This window comes from Bufo bufo, chromosome 8, assembly GCF_905171765.1.
Source record: "Bufo bufo chromosome 8, aBufBuf1.1, whole genome shotgun sequence".
Lineage (NCBI taxonomy): Eukaryota > Metazoa > Chordata > Amphibia > Anura > Bufonidae > Bufo > Bufo bufo.
In genome coordinates, this window is record NC_053396.1 from 77,982,685 (window position 1) to 78,005,715 (window position 23,031).

At 43.0% G+C, this 23,031-nt stretch overlaps 1 protein-coding gene across 2 annotated transcripts in view; it reads right to left on the reverse strand.

Moving 5' to 3' along the window:
• The window catches only part of OPHN1 (oligophrenin 1), a 245,681-nt gene that overhangs the window by 87,941 nt on the left and 134,709 nt on the right, over positions 1-23,031 (reverse strand). For both annotated transcript variants that reach the window (XM_040442671.1, XM_040442670.1), the window contains exons 7-8: positions 20,520-20,630; positions 646-750 (exon numbers count right to left, since the gene is read on the reverse strand). In XM_040442671.1, the coding sequence (XP_040298605.1) occupies positions 646-750; positions 20,520-20,630 (216 nt within the window). The remainder of the gene's footprint in view (positions 1-645; positions 751-20,519; positions 20,631-23,031) is intronic.

Consider the following 23,031-nt stretch of genomic DNA (forward strand, 5'->3'; position numbering starts at 1 on the left):
CCCTGCTGTCTGGCAGCACCCGATCTCTTACAGGGGGCTGTGATACGCACAATTAACCCCTCAGGTGCCGCACCTGAAGGGGTTAATTGTGCGTATCATAGCCACCTGTAAGAGATCAGGGGCTGCCAGGCAGCAGGGGGCAGACGCCCCTCCCTCCCCAGTTTTAATTTCATTGGTGGCCAGTGCGGCCCCCCCTCCCTCTATTGTATTAATATCATTGGTGGCACAGTGTGCGGCCCCCCTCCCTCCCTTTATTGTATTATCATTGGTGGCACAGTGTGCCAGTGTGCGGACTTTACATTGAAAGTCAATGGGGGACGGATCAGTTTGTAATTGCACCATATTGTGACAACGTCAAACAGATCCGTCCACGTTGACTTGCATTGTAAATCAGGACGGATCCGTTTGGATCCTCCAAAAATCAAGGAAGACCCACGGACGAAAAAACGATCACGGATCACGGACCAACGGAACCCTGTTTTGCGGACCGTGAAAAAATACTATCGTGTGCATGAGGCCTAAAGCTGTTACAATAAAGTATCCAGCATTACTTGAGAAAATGTTCTTATCCAATTGTATTAAATATTGTCCTCTAGCCAGTCATGTGCCACAGAATGATGTGCCAACATACAGAGCAGAACTTACATTTTGAAGGCTCAGCTGTAGCTGCTGCTTGTAAGGTAAGAAGTCCTGAGTCAGTTCAAATGTGAGGCTATTAGATGTGAACAGACAGTGCAGGAAGGCCAGAACCTGAGGGTCAAAAACACTCAATGAGGAGTAAAAAAACAGGGATAGATAAGACGACATCGGCAAGGGGCAGGGTCATAATGTGCGCCGATCAACAAAATAAGTCAGGCAGAGCTTGCTTAAATAACCTTCACACCAGCCACTGGAGCAGTCTGTCAGTCAATGAACGAGCAAGCAGCTCGTTCATTGGCTGATGGGTATCTAATATATAAAGCTGAGTGTATGTGTGTATGTCCGCTAAAGGAATCCGCACCGTTGCATTTATAATCACGAAATTTGGCACACAGGTACATCAGGTGTCAGGGAGGGTTGTAGACAGGGTCTCAGCTCTCTAGGATGTACCGTTCCTGAGATATTCCCAAAAAATGCATTAGACAATAGAAGCCTGGTCACTTGACCCTTATCAGCCAATAGAAGCTTGCAGGCCCTTAGTCTCCACATACACACAGTTTTAAACCAGGTTTCCATAACAACCCAGCCATTTTTCTGCACTACTGTAGGTTAGCTTTAAAAGGGGCAGGGCACTGTGGATGACACTGTTAAGGGAGCGGAGTGCTGTGGAGGTCACAGTTCAGTGGCAGGTAGGGTGGCCATTCAGGCCATCCTCAAGAAACAGACTTCAAACCCCGCCCCCGGGCCCGCTAAGACACACCCCCGACTCTGTTAGACCACACACCCTCCCACTACACAGCTGACGGGGATTGAAAAAATGAAGGTAAAAATCAACTTCTGTCAGCTGCAGGGGTGGGAGGGAGGGTGACTTTCTCCCTGCAGCTCACGCTTAGACAGCACATTGCTGCTGTCTGAGAGTGAGCAGTTCAACAGGACATCCCTGCATCCGTCCAGGCCCTGCGTCGGACGTAGGACAGGGAATCTGAAAGCCGGACTGTCCGCCCTAAAACCGGACCTCTGGCAACCCTAGGGGCAGGCTACTGTGGAGGTGACAGTTAAGGGGACGGTCCGTTATGGCGGTCAGTGTCAAGGGGCAGATTGCTGTAGAGGCCACTAGGCCACTGTTAAGGGGGGGGGGGTGTTGTGGAAATCACTGTTAGGGTCCATTCACACGTCGGTAAGTGTTTTGCGTATCCGCAAATTGCGTATCCGCAAAACACAGACACCTGCAATGTGCGATCCGCAATTTGCGGATCCGCACATCACAGACACTATAATAGAAAATGCAGACAAGAATAGGACATGTTCTATTTTTTCCAGGAACGAAATTGCGGATCCCGAAAAAACGGATCCCGAAAAAACGGATGCGGATTCCGAAAAAACGGATGCGGATCCAGGAAATGTGGATTTGCATCCGTTCAAGCCCCATTGAAAGTGAATGGGTCCGCAAATTGCGGAACGAATGCGGACCCAAATTACGGACGTGTGAATGGACCCTTAAGGAGACTGTGGAGGTCACTAATAAAGGGACGGCTGCTGTGGAAATCACTGTTAGGCCTCTTTCACACGGGCATTGCGGGAAAATGTTACGGTAACACCCGCGATTTTTCTGCACGAGTGCAAAACATTGTAATGCGTTTTGCACTCGCGTGAGAAAAATCGCGCGTGTTTGGTACCCAAACCCGAACTTCTTCACAGAAGTTCGGGCTTGGGATCGGTGTTCTGTAAATAGTATTATTTTCCCTTATAACATGGTTATAAGGGAAAATAATAGCATTCTGAATACAGAATGCATAGTAAAACATCGCTGGAGGGGTTAAAAAAAAATTATATATTTTTTAACTCACCTTAGTCCATTTGTTCGCGGCCCGGCATCTCCTTCTAGCTTCATCTGATCTCTGTGCAGCAACAGGACCTTTGGTGACGTCATTCCGGTCATCACATAATCCATCACATGATCTTTTACCATGGTGATGGATCATGTGATAACCGGAATGACGTCACCAAAGGTCCTGTTGCTGCACAGAGATCAGATGAAGCCAGAAGGAGATGCCGGGCTGCGAACAAGTGGACTAAGGTGAGTTAAAAAATATATATTTTTTTTTAACCCCTCCAGCGATGTTTTACTATGCATTCTGTATACAGAATGCTATTATTTTCCCTTATAACCATGTTATAAGGGAAAATAATAATGATCGGGTCCCCATCCCGATCGTCTCCTAGCAACTGTGCGTGAAAATCGCACCGCATCCGCACTTGCTTGCGGATGCTTGCGATTTTCACGCAACCCCATTCATTTCTATGGGGCCTGCGTTACGTGAAAAACGCACAAAGAGGAGCATGCTGCGATTTTCGCGCAACGCGTGAAAATCACCGCTCATGTGAACAGCCCCATAGAAATGAATGGGTCGGTATTCAGTGCGGGTGCAATGCGTTCACCTCCCGCATCGCATCCGCGCGGAATACTCACTCGTGTGAAAGGGGCCTTAAGGGAGCAGGATGCTGTGGAGGTCACTGTTAAAGGGGCGGGCGCTGAGGAGGTCTCTGTTAAGGGGGCTGGGAATGGTGGAGGTCACAGTTAAGAGGATGGTCCGCTATGGAGGTCAGTGTTAAGGGGGAGGGCGCTGTGGATGTTACTGTTAAGGGGGCAGGCCCCTGTGGAGGTCACTGTTAAGGGAGGAGGGGACTGTGGAGGCCACTATTAAAGGGGCAGCGGGGTACTGTGAGGTAACTGTTAAGGCAACAGGGTACTGTGAGGTCACTGTTAACGGAGTGGGGTACAGTGGAGGTCACTGTTAAATGGGGAGTTGCTGTGGAGGTCTCTGTTAAGGGGGCCGGGAATGGTGGAGGTCACAGTTAAGGTGACTACAACCTATGGTCAGTGTTAAGGGACAGGTGCTGTAGAGGTCACTGTTAAGGGGGTGGGCCCCTGTGGAGGTCACTGTCAAGGGGGTGGGGTTCTGTGGAACTCACTGTTAAATGGGCAGGTTGCTGTGAAGGTCAAAGTTAAGGGGTGGGCTGCTGTGGAGTTCCCATTTAAAGGAGACGGGGCACTGTGGGGGGGGGGGGCAGTGTTAAGGGGTGGGGGGCTGTGGAGGTCACTGTTATAGTGGATACTGTCTATCTTTTAATAACACACACAAACATTAAATGAAATAGATGAAATATACCCATGCGAAGCCGGGTCCTTCAGCTAGTCTTTTTATAAGGATGATGATGGCACAAATATTAGCAGAACATCTCTGTGTAATCAGGCCGGTGCAAACGAGCGCCGATTGATGTGTTATCATCCATCAGTGCTTGAACTGCCCAAAGATCGGGTATTGTAATACCAGCATTATGTGTACTGGTACCTTAATATATGGATGGACATTGGACATCTTTAGAGCTGTACCCTGTCTGCAACATTATATTTACAAAAAGGATTACCCTACAATGGCTTATCAAGTACTTTACCATTACCTGCAATATAAAAGAAACAAAGACTATAAACAGCTTATGAGACTTAGCAGTGATGTCTAGGAGAATATAGACGGCAGATCCTGCTGAATGAACGTCATACATATTGGTCATATATGTACATGGAAGCAGGTCAGCTATTCAGTTTCACAGTAATATCTGTAATAGTTGCAGTTATTCTATACAGTATACAGTTGAAACCAGAAGTTTACATACACTATATAAAAAACACGCTTGCATGTTTTTTTCAATATCTGACATGAAATAAGAATAAACCTTTCCTGTTTTTGGTCAATTAGGATTACCATAATTATTATTATTATTATTTGCCAAATTCCAGAATAATGAGAAAGATAATGTTTAAGGCATTTTTATTACTTTCTGCAATGTCAAAAGTTTACATGCACTAAGATTACTAGGCCTTTAACCCCTTCAGTACCGAGCCACTTAACCGCCTCCGGACCGCCTAACGCAGGATTGCGTTCCGGAGGCGGTCGATTCATTCCTCCTAGACGCATATACCCGTCATCTCGCGAGACGCGAGATTTCCTGTGAACGCGCGCACACAGGAGCGCGCGTTCACAGGAACTGCAGGTAAACGAGCTGATCTACAGCCTGTCAGCGGCGATCATTCGCTGTCAGGCTGTAGATCAGATTTTTTTTAACCCCTGAAAGGTATATTAGACGCTGTTTTGTTAATATACCTGCTACCTGGTCCTCTGGTGGTCCCTTTTGCTTGGCTCGACCACCAGAGGACACAGGCAGCTCTGTAAAGTAGCACCAAACACCACTACACTACATCTCCCCCTGTCACTTATTAACCCCTTATTAACCCCTGATCACCCCATATTAGACTCCCTGATCACCCCCCTGTCATTGATCACCCCCCTGTAAGGCTCCATTCAGATGTCCGTATGTGTTTTGCGGATCCGCGGATCCGCAAAACACATTCGGACGTCTGAATGGAGCCTTACAGGGGGGTGATCAATGACAGGGGGGTGATCACCCCATATAGACTCCCTGATCACCCCCCTGTCATTGATCACCCCCCTGTAAGGCTCCAGTCAGACGTCCGTATGTGTTTTATAGATCCGCGGATCCACAGATCCGCAAAACACATACGGACGTCTGAATGGAGCCTTACAGGGGGGTGATCACCCCATATAGACTCCCTGATCACCCCCCTGAGAAGAGTGATTTGTGTCCGAAAACACACGATAGGGTACCTCTTTGGCGCACAGGGACGACCACAGTTTCAGGTTTTTAGGTAAAGATACCATTTATTGTTCAGTTGACAACACGTTTCGGAGTTTATAACTCCTTTTTCAAGTCTAAAGTGAAACTTTCCTTCCTCCTCCTGTAGCCACCCGGCCACCTTCTGCCTGTTGCCCCTTGCTGTTGGCGCCCCCAAGGTAAACCTTATACTTCCTTCCTGTTCCCCAATAAAAATAAAAGGATCAATTATAAGCAGAGACTAGACTAATCAACATCACTATTCTAATACTACCGCCATCTATCCATCACACTCCATTCTATGTCGCCATATCACACCACATAAGCACCACGTCCCACTAAATCAGTATATTACCAATGTACACTGTATATTATGGTCTCACATTATACATCCCTCACACCATCCTTGTGCGTATGTACATATATATATATATATATATACTTTACTCAAACAGCGTCCAAATTGGACAGATTGGAGTACATCAAGCCCCTGCCAATAGAAGTGGTTAGAAACGTTTTTTGCGTTCATGTTTGGGTTAGCACTAGACCCAGCAACCATCCAAAATGTATAAAATTCAACGTGTAATATACTTTTTATACATATATATATATCTTTTTATATTTTTATATGCTGTAATTTTAATCAATTGATCTATTTACTATAACTGAATTTTATGCGCATATATATATATGTATTTTTAAATATATATATATATCCTCTCCCCAACCGTGTGGGGGCCTTTTCTGTGGATTTTTTGTTATTTCTTTTAGCTTCGCCATTTTTCCCCCCTCTTTTTCTTTGTTGTTTCACTTTAGACTTGAAAAAGGAGTTATAAACTCCGAAACGCGTTGTCAACTGAACAACAAATAGTATCTTTACCTAAAAACCTGAAACTGTGGTCGTCCCTGTGCGCCAAAGAGGTACCCTATCGTGTGTTTTCGGACACAAATCACTCTTCTCACCCCTAACAATCCCTAGGAGTTTTTGGCAACTCCATCCAAAGGGACTGAACGGGTACCGGCAGCACGGACCTCCCTCACCCTCCCAACCTATTGTGTGTCTAAACCTGTTGTGCGCTTACACCTGCACAACACCCAAAGGTGAGCACATTCTATCCATCACGTTATCTGCGTATCATCGCTTACTACCCTATGAGCGCCTCTCCCTTTTCTCTTTTGCCATAATTGCGGTATATTCCTGACTTAGTCAGGACTGAGGCCAAGCATTGCTGGCCTGGGTGTACGGGGGCTCTAGGTTTCACTTGACATATTCCTGTCATACCATACTTTGACCTTCATCATGGATTACTGCTCCAAGAGAATCCAACAACGGACTAAACTGATATCCATCTGGACAAACAACGATGCAACATGTGTACCCCTACAGTCCGGGGAAACTTCAACAGAAATGTTGTCAAAGATTGAAAGCAGAGATCTACTCCATCTATTCTTCAGTTTGGAAAAATCACTGAAGGAGGAGATCCAACATCACATGGACTGGTTACTTCTCGAAATTTACCTTAAAGAGAACCTCGTGCCCAGAGGTCTCAGACTGAGGTTCAAAAGCAGTTTTGCAAACGACCCTGCTTTTTCTAATGCTTTTTCTAATGAATGGGACGAATATTTACTGAAATGTGCACGTGGTATGCTCATTAAAAGGAAAAAACTCTGTGATACATTGAAAACACAGATTGATGACAAAGTAGCTAATCTAACCCAACATGCAACTCATATAGACTTTACTAAGTACGACCGGTTAATCACCACCAGAGTACTTCAATATGAGAAAGAAATAATAGAAATCAAATTCACCAAACTTGAACGCGATAGGACTGATTTCTGCACCAACAATGTCCCATATTGGCTAGACGGAGCGGACAATCTGTCCTTGCCCAATCCACATAACCATCAAGGCACAACACCGCTAACATCTACAACAAGCAGTACCACCAGCGGCCCCTCCCGCCAACACCAACAGTCAACCAGAGGCCACTCACTTTCAAAATCTTCTACCTTACCCATCGTTTAGACCCCACAACCAACATCCCACCAGAAAACGCTACCAAAGGAATACGTTTCACAATAGCTCTAGATCCAAACCACTCAAACCAAACAAACTCAACAACACCGCCGGAAGGGCCTACACCCCTCCCAAGTTACCGTCCCTACAATCTGCCCCCATCCATTTTTCCCACCCCTTACCAGACCAGTCATCATGAACCTAAACACCCCACCCTTCTCACCATTCAGAACCATACAGTAAAAGTTCCTTTGGACCCAGGTCCCAAACCTTCTGTCAAATGGCCAGTTCCCTATGACTGCGGTCCTACGTCTCCCCTGGATTTACACCACCTATCCAACAATCGTCTACAATTTCCACCCACCACCTTCTGTTCTCCCCCAACCAGTGCGTCCCTACCCCCTACCCCCAGCCCCCCGCTAACCTCTAACAGCGTATCACCCAACTCCAAACATGCGATCCAAATCCAAAACCATTCAGCTCTGTCTGAAGATTCTCTAATCAGTACCCATAACAACACCATCCTTGTCACTACTGAACCCTCTAACCATCAGCCGAACGATTCTATAATTACTGTCCATCACACCAGTAATCAGGACCTCACTGATTCAATCAATCACCATTCGTCTTTTTTACCCCTCCCCGGGGCCCTGACCCCGGAAGCAACATATGCCTTGCGGCATCCTTCAGGGACCACGATGATAACAGATTTCTTCAGGCCAGTCCCGAACAGAGGAACAAAAAGACAAATAGACCTAGAAGAGGACGACGAGGAGGAAGATCATCAACAACAAAAAGAAAGGAGATCCGGGACCTCCAAAAAACAGAACACGAACCGTTTGAGCCCCAAAAGAAACAAGATGAAACCTTAGTGAGAATCTTCAATCTTTCCTCACACAAATTGAATGAAGCCGAAACGAGTCTCCTACAAAAAGGACTATCATTCTGTCCTAGTGGTAAGTTTAACGAATTTGACCTTTTCGTCGACCTCAATGCCTACATCCGGAAATTAACACTGGCAAGGCATTTCGAAATACAGACCCTAAAACCAAAGATCCCTGAACAACCAACCACCAATATCACTCCATCTGATGAGACCACGCAAGTCATCAATACAAGACTAAAACCCAAGTCCACCTTCAATCCAATATATCATAGGGGGAGCCATATTGAAACCTTTTCCGCCCTTGTGACAAAGGATCTCAGAGTCATTAATAAGGATTTGAAAGTCCCGAACAACCTAAACAAAAAAGAAAAAACTGCCCTCAAAGAACTCATGGATAACCATTCCATCGTTATCAGAAATGCCGATAAGGGAGGCGGCATCGTGATCCAAGACCGTGTTGACTATCTGGCGGAAGCACACAAAATCCTAGGTGATAAAGAATACTACCAGATCCTGCCTGAAAACCCCCTAAAAGATGATATCAGAAAATTATTGACCCTTCTGGAAACAGCTGAATCCCAGAAACTACTAAGCAAAAAAGAGAAGGAATACATTACCATAGATCATCCTAACTTAGCATTATTCTACCACTTACCCAAAGTGCACAAATCAATCAATAACCCACCAGGGAGACCTATTATCTCTGGAATCTCCTCATTAACATGTAATTTATCCCATTATATTGATATTTTCTTACAGAAATATGTGGTCCAGTTACCATCATACCTTAAGGACTCCGCCACCCTAATCACCCTCCTTAACAAGGTAAATTGGAAGAAATCTTACATCTGGGCCACACTCGATGTGGCCTCACTATAGTCAAACATCCCACATACAAAAGGGATAGATGCTATACGACACTTCCTACAACAAGATGTGAACCTCCCGGCTTCACAAGGACAACTCATTCTGGACGGCATTGATTTTATTTTGAACCATAACATCTTCACTTTCGATAACAAAATCTACAAGCAAACAAGGGGGACCGCAATGGGGACGCGATTCGCGCCCAGTTTTGCGAATCTATATATGGGGATTTTCGAGGAGCAACTCATTTACAATGAACACCCATGGAAAAACAAAATAGTTTTCTATAAACGCTACATTGGTGATCTACTACTAATCTGGGATGGCAGCCTAGATGAGGTCAATGACTTCACCGCCCATCTGAATAACAACAATTTCAACCTCGCCTTTACAGCCAACTACTCCATGGGATCTATCGAATACCTGGACTTAGTCCTTTCCACCACAAATAACACCATTGAAACTAAGACCTTTTTTAAAAAAGTAGACGGCAACAGCTATTTGGACTACCGGAGCGCCCACCACAAAAAGTGGAAAAACAACATCCCCTTCAGCCAGTTTAAGCGCATTCGCCGGAACTGCACAAAGGACGAAGATTTCAAAAGATAAAGCAAGGTTATTGAAAAAAGATTTTATAATAAAGGATACACAGATGCTGTCGTTAAGGCAGCACTACGGCAGGCACAAGAATATACTCAGAAAGACTGCCTACCATCAGGAAGTAAACAACCAGTGAAGAAAAAAACTGACCCAGAAATCACCAAGAAGTACAAAACCTCCTTCATAACCACATTTAACACCAACCCTAATATTCTGAGAAACATATTTAAGAAATATTGGCAGATATTACAAGCGGATAATAAAACACATACAACCGGAGCCACATATAACGTTTAGAAGAGCACAAACAATTAAGAACCTTATTGCCCCCAGCCGTTTGCGCTCTCTAAAGAAAGACCCCCCCCCTATTTTGAGCCTATTTCCCAAGGTACTTGGCAGTTACAAATGCGGACATGGCAGATGTAAGTGCTGCCTCAACATTTCAACCCGAATCACAAAGTTCTCCAGTAATGTAACAGGAGAAAACTTCTAAATAAAACACTTTTTGAATTGCTCATCAACATTTGTCATCTATCTATTGGAGTGCACGTGTGGACTGCAATACATTGGCCGTACCACCCTCACCCTAAGAGAGAGGATGAACAAACACCGCTGGAACATCACAAACGGCTTCCTCAAACACGGAGTTTCCCGGCACTTCTTTCAGGCACACAATAAAGACCCAGGGGAACTCACCTTGCTACCCATTGAAGCAATCCCAGCTACCGATGGGAACCGTTACCAAAAACTGAGGAGAAAAGAAATGTATTGGATTTTCAAACTCCAAACCATCGAACCATATGGTCTAAATGAATCTTTAGAGACCAACTGCTTCTAATCTCCCAATTTACGCAGTTATTCCTCATCAGCTCCACCATGCGCCAATTTCACCATTCCCCTGTCCATTTTTTCCCTCTCCCCCATACGCGTCCACACACCACTTCACATCCCAACACTTATCCATTCTCACTCACCCCCATCCACCTCACTCCCCCACATCCATCATCATCCCCTTGGTCACTTTTCCATCCCCCCCCCCCCCCCACGCTGTATTATTAGTTGCCCCAAACCCCCATCCCCCAGCTCTTTTTCCCCCACATCCACCGTCATCCCCTTGGCCACCCTTCTATCTTCCCCCTTTCCCCAGCTGCATCATTAGTCGCCCCAAACCACCATCTCCCAGCTTTCTTTCCCCAGCCACCAGGCCCACAGTTTTTTCCGCCATCAAAATAATAAAGGTTCACCTGACTCTCCCATTCTTTTCATTCACTCATTTTTTCATTCACTCAATCATCCTTTATTTTTATTTATTTTTACTTTTATTTTTATTTACATTTATATCTACATTCATATATATATATTTATTCGTATCCATTTTATGTATATTCATTCAATTATTTCTTTTTTCTTTTTCTTTTCATTTTCATCTTTATTTTAAGTTTATCTTTATATTTTTATATTTATTTTTATTTTTACATTTATTCTTATTCATTTTTATTTCCACTTGTCCATCTACCCATCCCATTTTCTCCTTCCATCTGTCATCCAGTCTCACCTCATTCCCCCAGCCCTCCCCCCTCCCCTACAATCAGCTGCGCTGCAACAGCCTTCAAAACATATACACACATCGTCACGACGATATCAGCCTGATCCACCCCTTTTGATCTGCCGTGTCCAACTTGCGCCACCCCCGAAGCACCAGCCTGAGCGCTCGTTCGGCATAACAGTACTGCAGCAGGAAGATCTCCCCGGCCTCCAGCGCACCAGCCGAACAGCGCCGCCCAGAGAGGCTTCCCCCGCGACGTCACTGACTCAGTCCCCGCCCCCTTAACCTTTAGAAGCGCGCGCTCCCAGACACATGGTGAGCGACGCCAGATACAGCAGCAGCACACATCAGAAGGAGTCCCCAGGTAAGCCATACAATAGCTCTATAGAACTTCATTGTCACCTTCCCCTGCAGCTTTTCTTCAACTCTCCTCATATATCTATAATTAAATATTATAAATTGGGCCTCCTTACTCATTAATTTTATCACTCACTTAATCATTTAATAAGCCGTCCAACAGCTCTGTAGAGCTTCATTGTCACTTCCCTCTGCAGCCTATCCTTATACATTCAGACATTGGGCCTTTCATTCAATTATGCTATTATCATCCATTTATTTATTCATCTTTTCCTTCCTCCTCCTGTAGCCACCCGGCCACCTTCTGCCTGTTGCCCCTTGCTGTTGGCGCCCCCAAGGTAAACCTTATACTTCCTTCCTGTTCCCCAATAAAAATAAAAGGATCAATTATAAGCAGAGACTAGACTAATCAACATCACTATTCTAATACTACCGCCATCTATCCATCACACTCCATTCTATGTCGCCATATCACACCACATAAGCACCACGTCCCACTACATCAGTATATTACCAATGTACACTGTATATTATGGTCTCACATTATACATCCCTCACACCATCCTTGTGCGTATGTACATATATGCACATTTTATATATATATATACACACATACACACACTTTACTCAAACAGCGTCCAAATTGGACAGATTGGAGTACATCAAGCCCCTGCCAATAGAAGTGGTTAGAAACATTTTTTGCGTTCATGTTTGGGTTAGCACTAGACCCAGCAACCATCCAGAATGTATAAAATTCAACGTGTAATATACTTTTTATACATATATATATATCTATATATATATATATATATATCTTTTTATATTTTTATATGCTGTAATTTAAATCAATTGATCTATTTACTATAACTGAATTTTATGCGCATATATATATGTATTTTTCTCTCTCTCTCTATATATATATATATATATATATATATATATATATATATACACACACACTGCGTGCAGAATTATTAGGCAAATGAGTATTTTGACCACATCATCCTCTTTATGCATGTTGTCTTACTCCAAGCTGTATAGGCTCGAAAGCCTACTACCAATTAAGCATATTAGGTGATGTGCATCTCTGTAATGAGAAGGGGTGTGGTCTAATGACATCAACACCCTATATTAGGTTTGCATAATTATTAGGCAACTTCCTTTCCTTTGGCAAAATGGGTCAAAAGAAGGACTTGACAGGCTCAGAAAAGTCAAAAATAGTGAGATATCTTGCAGAGGGATGCAGCACACTTAAAATTGCAAAGCTTCTGAAGCGTGATCATTGAACAATCAAGCGTTTCATTCAAAATAGTCAACAGGGTCGCAAGAAGCGTGTGGAAAAACCAAGGCGCAAAATAACTGCCCATGAACTGAGAAAAGTCAAGCGTGCAGCTGCCAAGATGCCACTTGCCACCAGTTTGGCCATATTTCAGAGCTGCAACATCACTGGAGTGCCCAAAAGCACAAGGTGTGCAATACTCAGAGACATGGCCAAGGTAAGAAAGGCTGAAAGACGACCACCACTGAACAAGACACACAAGCTGAAACGTCAAGACTGGGCAAAGAAATATCTCAAGACTGATTTTTCTAAGGTTTTATGGACTGATTAAATGAGAGTGAGTCTTGATGGGCCAGATGGATGGGCCCGTGGCTGGATTGGTAAAGGGCAGAGAGCTCCAGTCCGACTCAGACGCCAGCAAGGTGGAGGTGGAGTACTGGTTTGGGCTGGTATCATCAAAGATGAGCTTGTGGGGCCTTTTCGGGTTGAGGATGGAGTCAAGCTCAACTCCCAGTCCTACTGCCAGTTTCTGGAAGACACCTTCTTCAAGCAGTGGTACAGGAATAAGTCTGCATCCTTCAAGAAAAACATGATTTTCATGCAGGACAATGCTCCATCACACGCGTCCAAGTACTCCACAGCGTGGCTGGCAAGAAAGGGTATAAAAGAAGAAAATCTAATGACATGGCCTCCTTGTTCACCTGATCTGAACCCCATTGAGAACCTGTGGTCCATCATCAAATGTGAGATTTACAAGGAGGGAAAACAGTACACCTCTCTGAACAGTGTCTGGGAGGCTGTGGTTGCTGCTGCACGCAATGTTGATGGTGAACAGATCAAAACACTGACAGAATCCATGGATGACAGGCTTTTGAGTGTCCTTGCAAAGAAAGGTGGCTATATTGGTCACTGATTTGTTTTTGTTTTGTTTTTGAATGTCAGAAATGTATATTTGTGAATGTTGAGATGTTATATTGGTTTCACTGGTAAAAATAAATAATTGAAATGGGTATATATTTGTTTTTTGTTAAGTTGCCTAATAATTATGCACAGTAATAGTCACCTGCACACGCAGATATCCCCCTAAAATAGCTAAAACTAAAAACAAACTAAAAACTACCTCCAAAAATATTCAGCTTTGATATTAATGAGTTTTTTGGGTTCATTGAGAACATGGTTGTTGTTCAATAATAAAATTAATCCTCAAAAATACAACTTGCCTAATAATTCTGCACTCCCTGTATATGGATTTTTTGTTATTTCTTTTAGCTTCGGCATATGGATTTTTTGTTATTTCTTTTAGCTTCGGCATTTTTTCCCCTCTTTTTCTTTGTTGTTTCACTTTAGACTTAAAAAAGGAGTTATAAACTCCGAAACGCGTTGTCAACTGAACAATAAATAGTATCTTTACCTAAAAACCTGAAACTGTGGTCGTCCCTGTGCGCCAAAGAGGTACCCTATCGTGTGTTTTCGGACACAAATCACTCTTCTCACCCCTAAGGCCCCCTGCACACGATCAGGATTGCGTGCAGATTTTCCGCGCGGATTTGCGTGCGGAAAATCCGCACCGTAGGTCATGTCCATTGTATTCTATGAGAATTTGAAATTCTCAATGCACAAAATCCGCGTGGATTTTGACCTGCGGTGCGGATTTTAAAATCCGCGACATGTCAATTAATTTTTTTTTTCCTGACCGGATTTTCTTCATTCACTTAGTGAAATCCGCATGTGGAAAAACCCGCACCGAATCCGCACGCAAATCCGTATGCAAATCCGCACCAATTAATGCGGATTGACCGCACAGATTTGCCTGCGAACACCTGCGGATGCATGTACCCTAACAATCCGTAGGAGTTTTTGGCAACTCCATCCAAAGGGACTGAACGGGTACCGGCAGCACGGACCTCCCTCACCCTCCCAACCTATTGTGTGTCTAAACCTGTTGTGCGCTTACACCTGCACAACACCCAAAGGTGAGCACATTCTATCCATCACTTTATCTGCGTATCATCGCTTACTACCCTATGAGCGCCTCTCCCTTTTCTCTTTTGCCATAATTGCTGATCACCCCCCTGTCTTTGATCACCCCCCTGTCATTGATGACCCCCTGTAAGGCTCCATTCAGACGCCCCTATGTGTTTTGCGGATCCACGGATCCGCAAAACACGGACACCGGCAATGTGCTTTCCGCATTTTGCCAGAACTATATAGAAGATGCCTTTTCTTGTCCGCAATTGCAGACAAGAATAGGACATGTACTATAGGCTCTACAAAAAACGCAGTGTTCGCCCGATCAGGCCTGATCTTGTGCGCACACTTGCGTTCAGTCCGCCCCACCGCAGTGACAGAAATTATTTTTTTCTGATCACTGCAAAAACACAGTAAAATCGCTGCGGCGCTATAAAAAGATCACTTTTGAGGGGCATGGCGAGTTCATAGAAGATTTTTATTTATTTATTTTTTTATTGTTTTTTTGTTTTTTCTTACAAAGTCTCATATTCCACTAACTTGTGAAAAAAAATAAAATCTCACATGAACTCACCATACCCCTCACGGAATCCAAATGCGTAAAATGTTTTAGACATTTATATTCCAGACTTCTTCTCAAGCTTTAGGGCCCCTAGAATGCCAGGGCAGTATAAATACCCCACATGTGACCCCATTTTGAAAAGAAGACACCCCAAGGTATTTCGTAAGGGGCATGGCGAGTTCATGTAAAAAAAAAATTTTTGGTCACAAGTTAGTGGAATATGAGACTTTGTAAGAGAAAATAAAAATAAATAAATAAATTTAAAAAAAAAACATTTTCCGCTAACTTGTGCCAAAAAAAAATATTCTAGGAACTCGCCATGCCCCTCACGGAATACCTTGGGGTGTCTTCTTTCCAAAATGGGGTCACTTGTGGAGTATTTATACTGCCCTGGCATTTTAGCGGACCTGAAGCGTGAGAAGTAGTTTTGAATCCAAATGCGTAAAAAATGCCCTGTGAAATCGTAAAGATTCTCATTGGAATTTGGGCCCCTTTGCGCACCTAGGCTGCAAAAAAGTGTCACACATGTGGTATCGCCGTACTCAGGAGAAGTAGGGCAATGTGTTTTGTGGTGTATTTTTACATATACCCATGCTGGGTGAGAGAAATATCTCTGTAAATGACAACTTTAAAAAAAATTTTTATACAAAGTTGTCAATTTACAGAGATATTCCTCTCACCCAGCATGGGTATATTTGAAAATACACCCCCAAACACATTGCCCTACTTCTCCTGAGTACGGCGATACCACATGTGTGACACTTTTTTGCAGCCTAGGTGCGTAAAGGGGCCGAAAGTCTAACGAGTACCTTTATGCTTTACAGGGTTGCTCACAATTTAGCCCTGCCCAAAATGCCAGAACAGTAAACACACCCCACAAATGACCCCATTTCGGAAAGTAGACACCCCAAGGTATTCGCTGAGGGGCATATTGAGTCCATGAAAGATTGAACTTTTTGTCACAAGTTAGCGGAAAGGGAGACTTTGTGAGAAAAAACAAAAAAAATAAAAAATCAATTTCCGCTAACTTGTGCCCAAAAAAAAAAAACTTCTATGAACTCGCCATGCCCCTCACGGAATACCTTGGGGTGTCTTCTTTCCAAAATGGGGTCACTTGTGGGGTGTTTATACTGCCCTGGCATTTTAGGGGCCCTAAAGCGTGAGAAGAAGTCTGAAATTCAAATGCCTAAAAATGCCCTCCTAAAAGGTACTCATTGGAATTTGGGCCCCTTTGCGCACCTAGGCTGCAAAAAAGTGTCACACATGTGGTATCGCCGTACTCAGGAGAAGTTGGGCAATGTGTTTTGGGGTGTATTTTTACATATACCCATGCTGGGTGAGAGAAATCTCTCTCTAAAATGACAACTTTGTATAAAAAAAATGGGAAAAGTTGACTTTTAGAGAGATATTTCTCTCACCCAGCATGGGTATATGTAAGAATACACCCCAAAACACTCTGTTCTACTTCTTCTGAGTACGGCGATACCACATGTGTGACACTTTTTTGCAGCCTAGGTGCCCAAAGGAGCCAAAATTCTAAAGAGCACCTTTAGGATTTCACAGGGCATTTTTTAGGCATTTGGATTCCAGACTTCTTCTCACGCTTTAGCTCCCCTAAAATGCCAGGGCAGTATAAATACCCCACAAGTGACCCCATTTTGGAAAGAAGACACCCCAAGGTATTTCATGATGGGCATAGTGAGTTCATGGAAGATGAAATTTTTTGTCATAAGTTAGTGGAATATGAGACTTTGTAAGAAAAAAATAAAAATAAAATCATCATTTTCCGCTAACTTGTGACAAAAAATAAAAACTTCTATGAACTCACTATGCCCATCATCGAATACCTTAGGGTGTCTACTTTCCGAAATGGGGTCATTTGTGGGGTGTTTTTACTGTCTGGGCATTGTAGAACCTGAGGAAACATGACAGGTGCTCAGAAAGTCAGAGCTGCTTCAAAATGCGGAAATTCACATTTTTGTACCATAGTTTGTAAACGCTATAACTTTTGCGCAAGCCAATAAATATACACTTATTGCATTTTTTTAATCAAAGACATGTAGAACAATAAATTTAGAGAAACATTTATATAGAAATGTAGTTTTAAAAAAAAAAATTACAACAGAAAGTGAAAAATTTCATTTGTTTGCAAAAAAAAATCGGTCAATTTCTATTAATAACAAAAAAAGTAAAAATGTCAGCAGCAATGAAATACCACCAAATGAAAGCTCTATTAGTGATAAGAAAAGGAGGTAAAATTCATTTGGGTGGTAAGTTGTATGACCGAGCAATAAACCGTGAAAGTAGTGTAGTGCAGAATTGTAAAAAGTGGTCTGGTCCTTAAGGGGGTTTAAAGGGTTTCTACCACTTCGTTTTCACATATTTAGCTGTCAGACACTAGCGATCCGCTAGTGTCTGCTCTCCCAAACAATCCTAATATAACAGTTTATTGTCCTGCCGTTTCGCAAAAAATCAAACTTATATAGATATGCTAATGAGCCTCTAGGTGCTATGGGGGCGTCATTAGCACCTAGAGGCTCGGTCTACCTTCACAAACTGCCGCCGCCCAGCGCGTCCCTCCAGCCCGCCCATCTACTCCGGAATGCGATCAAGCGGACGAATTCTCGCGCATGCGCCGTGCGCGTCTGTATTCGGCGCATGCGCAGTGAATGTCTGACCGCTTCCCTGCTCAGACATCTCCACTGCGCCTGCGCCGATGACGTCATAGTGCTCCGAGGAACAGGCGCAGTGGAGATGTCTGTGCAGGGAAGCGGTCAGACATTCACTGCGCATGCGCCGAATACAGACCCGCTTGATCGCATTCCGGAGGAGATGGGCGGGCTGGAGGGACGCGCTGGGCGGCGGCAGTTTGTGAAGGTAGACCGAGCCTCTAGGTGCTAATGACTCCCCCATAGCACCTAGAGGCTTATTAGCATATCTATATAAGTTCGATTTTTAGCGAAACGGCAGGACAATAAACAGTTATATTAGGATTGTTTGGTAGAGCAGACACTAGCGGATCGCTAGTGTCTGAAAGCTAATTATGTGAAAATGAAGTGGTAGAAACCCTTTAGGCTAGGGGAGCTGAGGTGGTTAAACACGTTTCACCTTAAATCCCAGGCCGATTTTTGCAAATCTGATGTGTCACTATATGTGGTAATAACTTTGGAACTCTTTTACTTATCCAAGCCATTCTGAGATTGTTTTCTTGTGCCCTATTGTACTTCATGACAGTCATAAATTTAAGTCAATATATTTCATGAAAAAATCCCAAATTTACCAAAAATTTAGAAAAATTCTTCATTTTTAAAAGTTCAATTTCTCTGCTTTTAAAACAGAAAGTGATAACGCATAAAAAGTGTATTACTTAACATTCCCCATACGTCTACTTTATGTTGGCATAATTTTGTATATGTCATTTTATTTTTTTAGGACGTTGGAAGGCTTAGAAGTTTAGAAGCAATTTTTTAAATTTTCAACAAAATTTCCAAAACCATTTTTTGAGCACCAATTCAGTTCTAAAGTGATTTTGAGGGGCTTAGGTAACGGAAACCACCCATAAAATGACCCAATTTTCGAAACTATACCCCTCAAATTATTCAAAACTGATGTTAAAAACTTTGTTAACTCTTGAGGTGTTCCACAAGCGTTAAAAGAAAATGGAGGTGGAATTTCAAAATTTCATTTTTTTGGTAGATTTTTTTATGTTAAATCAATTTTTTCTTCCAACACAGCAAGGGTTAACAGCAGAATAAACCTCAATATTTATTACTGCGATTCTGCAGTTTACAGAAATATCCCATATGTGGCGGGAAACTGCTCTTTGGGCACGTGGCAGTGGTCAGAAGGAAAGGAGCGCCATATGGATTTTGGAGGCAGATTATGCTAGAATGGTTTTTAGGCATTTTGTATTTGAAGAGACCCTTATGTACCACTACAGTGGAAACCCTCAAAAAGTGACCCCATTTTGGAAACTACACCCCTTAAAGAATATATAAAAGGGGGTACTGAGCACTTTGACCACCTAAGCGTTTTACGAAATTGTGTCAATATCCACAGTGAAACGAGTACTGTATCAGCATGGGCTGAAAGGCCACTCTGCCAGGAAGAAGCCATTACTCGAAAAGAAACATAAAAAAGCCAGATTAATGTTTGCAATTGCACACAGGAACAAAGACCTACATTTTTGGAAACATGTCCTGTGGTCTGACGAAACTAAAATTTAATTTTTTGGACAAAAGAACACCATCCCAACAAACATGGCTCAGTTACACCAGTTGTGTCAGGAGGAATGGGCCCAAATTCCGACCAACTATTGTGAGAAGCTTGTGGAAGGATATCCAAAACGTTTGACCCAAGTCATACAGTTTAAGGGCAATGGTACCAAATATTATTGAAATGTATGTAAACTTTTGACTTGGCAGAAAGTAATAAAATACCTTAAAACATTTTCTTTCTCTCATTATTCTGGCATTTGGCAAATAATAATAATTATGGTAATCCTAACTGACCAAAAACAGAAAAGGTTTATTCTGATTTCATGTCAGATATTGAGAAAAACATGCAAGCATGTCTTTTTATATAGTGTATGTAAACTTCTAGTTTCAACTATATAAGGTATAAGGTTTTAATTTATTTTTACAGATTACATTTTGTTCACAAATATTAACAGCCAATGTGAATATTCTGTGTACGGTAATTTATTTTTATTTTTTACAAAAAAACAGCTGCCTGATTGTGAGTGTCTCAATTGGAGCATCACACATTACACTGATAACTGCAATGGACTTCTTTATCTAAGAGAACAATAGACACAACAATATAAAATACCTATTTCTGACCGACGTGCTCCTTTCTTCTCTATCCACAGGATGGGAGATAACTAGTGTACCAGTGTGGATCTGACTGCTGGGACACACAAGACCGGGGGCATTCATTCTTTATGGAACTGCCAGAATTAGCAGCCACTCTATTTATTTCAGGGGCCTTGTGGGGTACTGCGGATAGGTGACAGCTTGATATAACTGGAATACCCCTTTAATTTTTTATATCACAAATAGAAAGCAATATTCGCTCAATGCTAATAAATCAAGCTCTAAATACCGGCTCCACAAGGCTGAACTTCTTGCTCTCCTGAACCTCCTGAATTTGATAGACATATTCAAGTGAAGATTCATAGAAGTTCTGCTTCTCTTTGTTCACTTGTTGATCTGCCTGCATTGAAAGAAACATAAATACCAATAACTGAATAGAAAAATAAATGTATACAAATAATTACAATGTCCTCTCTTTAATGTGTGATTAGTGTACAGTTCAGAAGAATAATGCCTTTTAAGAAACATGTGTTGTATGGGAATAGAAAAACGTGGCTGCTTTCTTCCAAACACACTGCCACACAAGTCCATGGGCTCTTTGTGGTACTGCAGTGCATCTCAGCCACTTACAGATGAGCTGCGATTCCAGACACAGCCCATGCCTATTATAAGGGTGTCTGTTCTCCATACAGACATGTCAGTGTATACAGGGTGACTCTATTAAAGTCTACAGGAAATATGGGATACATTTCTGTTAACTTACAGAAGACACTAAGTTAACTAGAAGATGCTGGTACTGAGAATCATGACTAGATATACCCCCTACTCACCAACCATGTTTACAAGCTGTTTTTATGATATACAGTATACAGTGTGGGGATTCACTCTGGTAGTTAGGATAAGCGGGCGCAGTACAGAGGAAAAATACAAGTTCGTAATTCAAACTTCAGTGTTTATTCACACATGATGCCAAAAACAAATCATCACTTTTGCAGTGTTGGTGTTACTTTACACCCAATGGCAAGTTAATAAAACAAGTCACCTTGGTGGCAGTTCTGCCTCAGAAAGTTCAAATACAGGCTTTAGGCAGCCTGTTCCCCTGACACACGGGTCTCCGCTCTCCAGCCTAGCACAGGTCCCAGATCCCAGCACACAGACCTCCTGAGCTCCACGGTCAGACGGAGGTAATCTCTCCACCTGGCAGTGCTGGCTGGTTTTTATGCCTGGCAAAACCCGGCCTTGAACGTGGGGAGTAGTCACCCACCCACCACTTTGTCTACTCCCAGTAAGAGCCGTCCCAGATCAGCTATTACAGCCATGCTAAGTACCAAGGTGTCAAACAGCAACTGCTGCCGACACATAAAAACCGGCTCTTACTCCACCGAAGCCAGGAACCTCAGTGACACGTACCTATCATCCACGATGATTCCTTGTACCTTCTTACAACAGCTAGGGTTGTCACCCAGCCAGTAACCCATTGGTCCAGCCTGTATTTACAACCAGAGGCCGATGCTGGTAAATGTTTTTCTTTTTTAACAAATGCAGTTTTTTCGATGTGGCACTTACTTTAACTGTATCTGCTTCCTGAGGATGTAGATGCAGTTGAATACACCATTAACCCTGTCACAGATGGTTTAGAGCAGTGATTTAATTGCCCCTACTGCACTTAAAGGGAATATGTCATCAGTTTTATGGGGTCTTAACGTAGGGCAATATAAACTAGTGACATATCCCCTTAGCAAAATTCTCGGCTACCTTCCTTAATTGACCCATCCTTCCGCTAAAATCTTGCATTGAATAGCTCCGGCGCATGCCGATGAGTCTTTGATGAGCTCCTGGCTTTCTCCACCCCCAGATGCTATTTCAATTGTAAAAACTGTCAATCAGTGGCAGAGGGTGGAGAACGCCAGCAGCTCATAAATATGGGGACTCATTAGCATGTGCTGGAGCGGTTATCTAGCACCATAAAAATGCTGACAGATTCCCTTTAACCACCAGACAGACCAGATCAGATCTGTATTTGGAGATCAGTCCTGGTCTGTCCAGAAACTAGGCTCAGCAGGCACGTTGACGTCACTGTATTGCGCGCCTGCCTGTGCTCAACCATCAGTAGCAGGGTGAGTGATGAAGCAGGGAGATGCATCATTGTATTCAAAGTTGTGGGAACATAGGCTAGGAGAGTATTGACTATAGGGGCAGATAATGAGGCATGAAACTAACGGGATGATATACTGTGTAGGAGCTTTATATTGAGTATGAGGAACATAATAAAGCTTTATATTATATGTAGGCATATAAGGGAACACAATGGGGCATTATACTATGTGGGGTCACATAGGGGAGTATTTTACTGTGTGGGGGCACTATACTGTGTGGAGGCACATAAGGGGGATTATAATGTATAGTGGCACACAAAGGGGCATTATACATTGTGGGGGCACATAAGGGTCAATTTAAGGACGCTTTATACTGTTGGGGGGCACTATCCTGTTGGAGGGCACATTAGGGGACCATTATCCAGTGTTGTGGCACATAAAGGGGATATGTGGGGTGCATACAGTATAATGTAAAAAGCAAAAAAAAGTACAAAATGTATTTTCATTTCAAAATGACAGAATTTTTTTTTTAATAAATAAATAAAAGCCCCAAATTTAAATTATGCAAAAAACTATTGGTGTTGAATATCACCCTGTATCGAGCCATGGTCCCAAACCCATGCCTCCTTTTTATTGTGTAAACTTGGCCAGTATTGTGCGTTAGGAAAGGTCGCACCCTATATATGGCCAAAATCCTCTTGTATT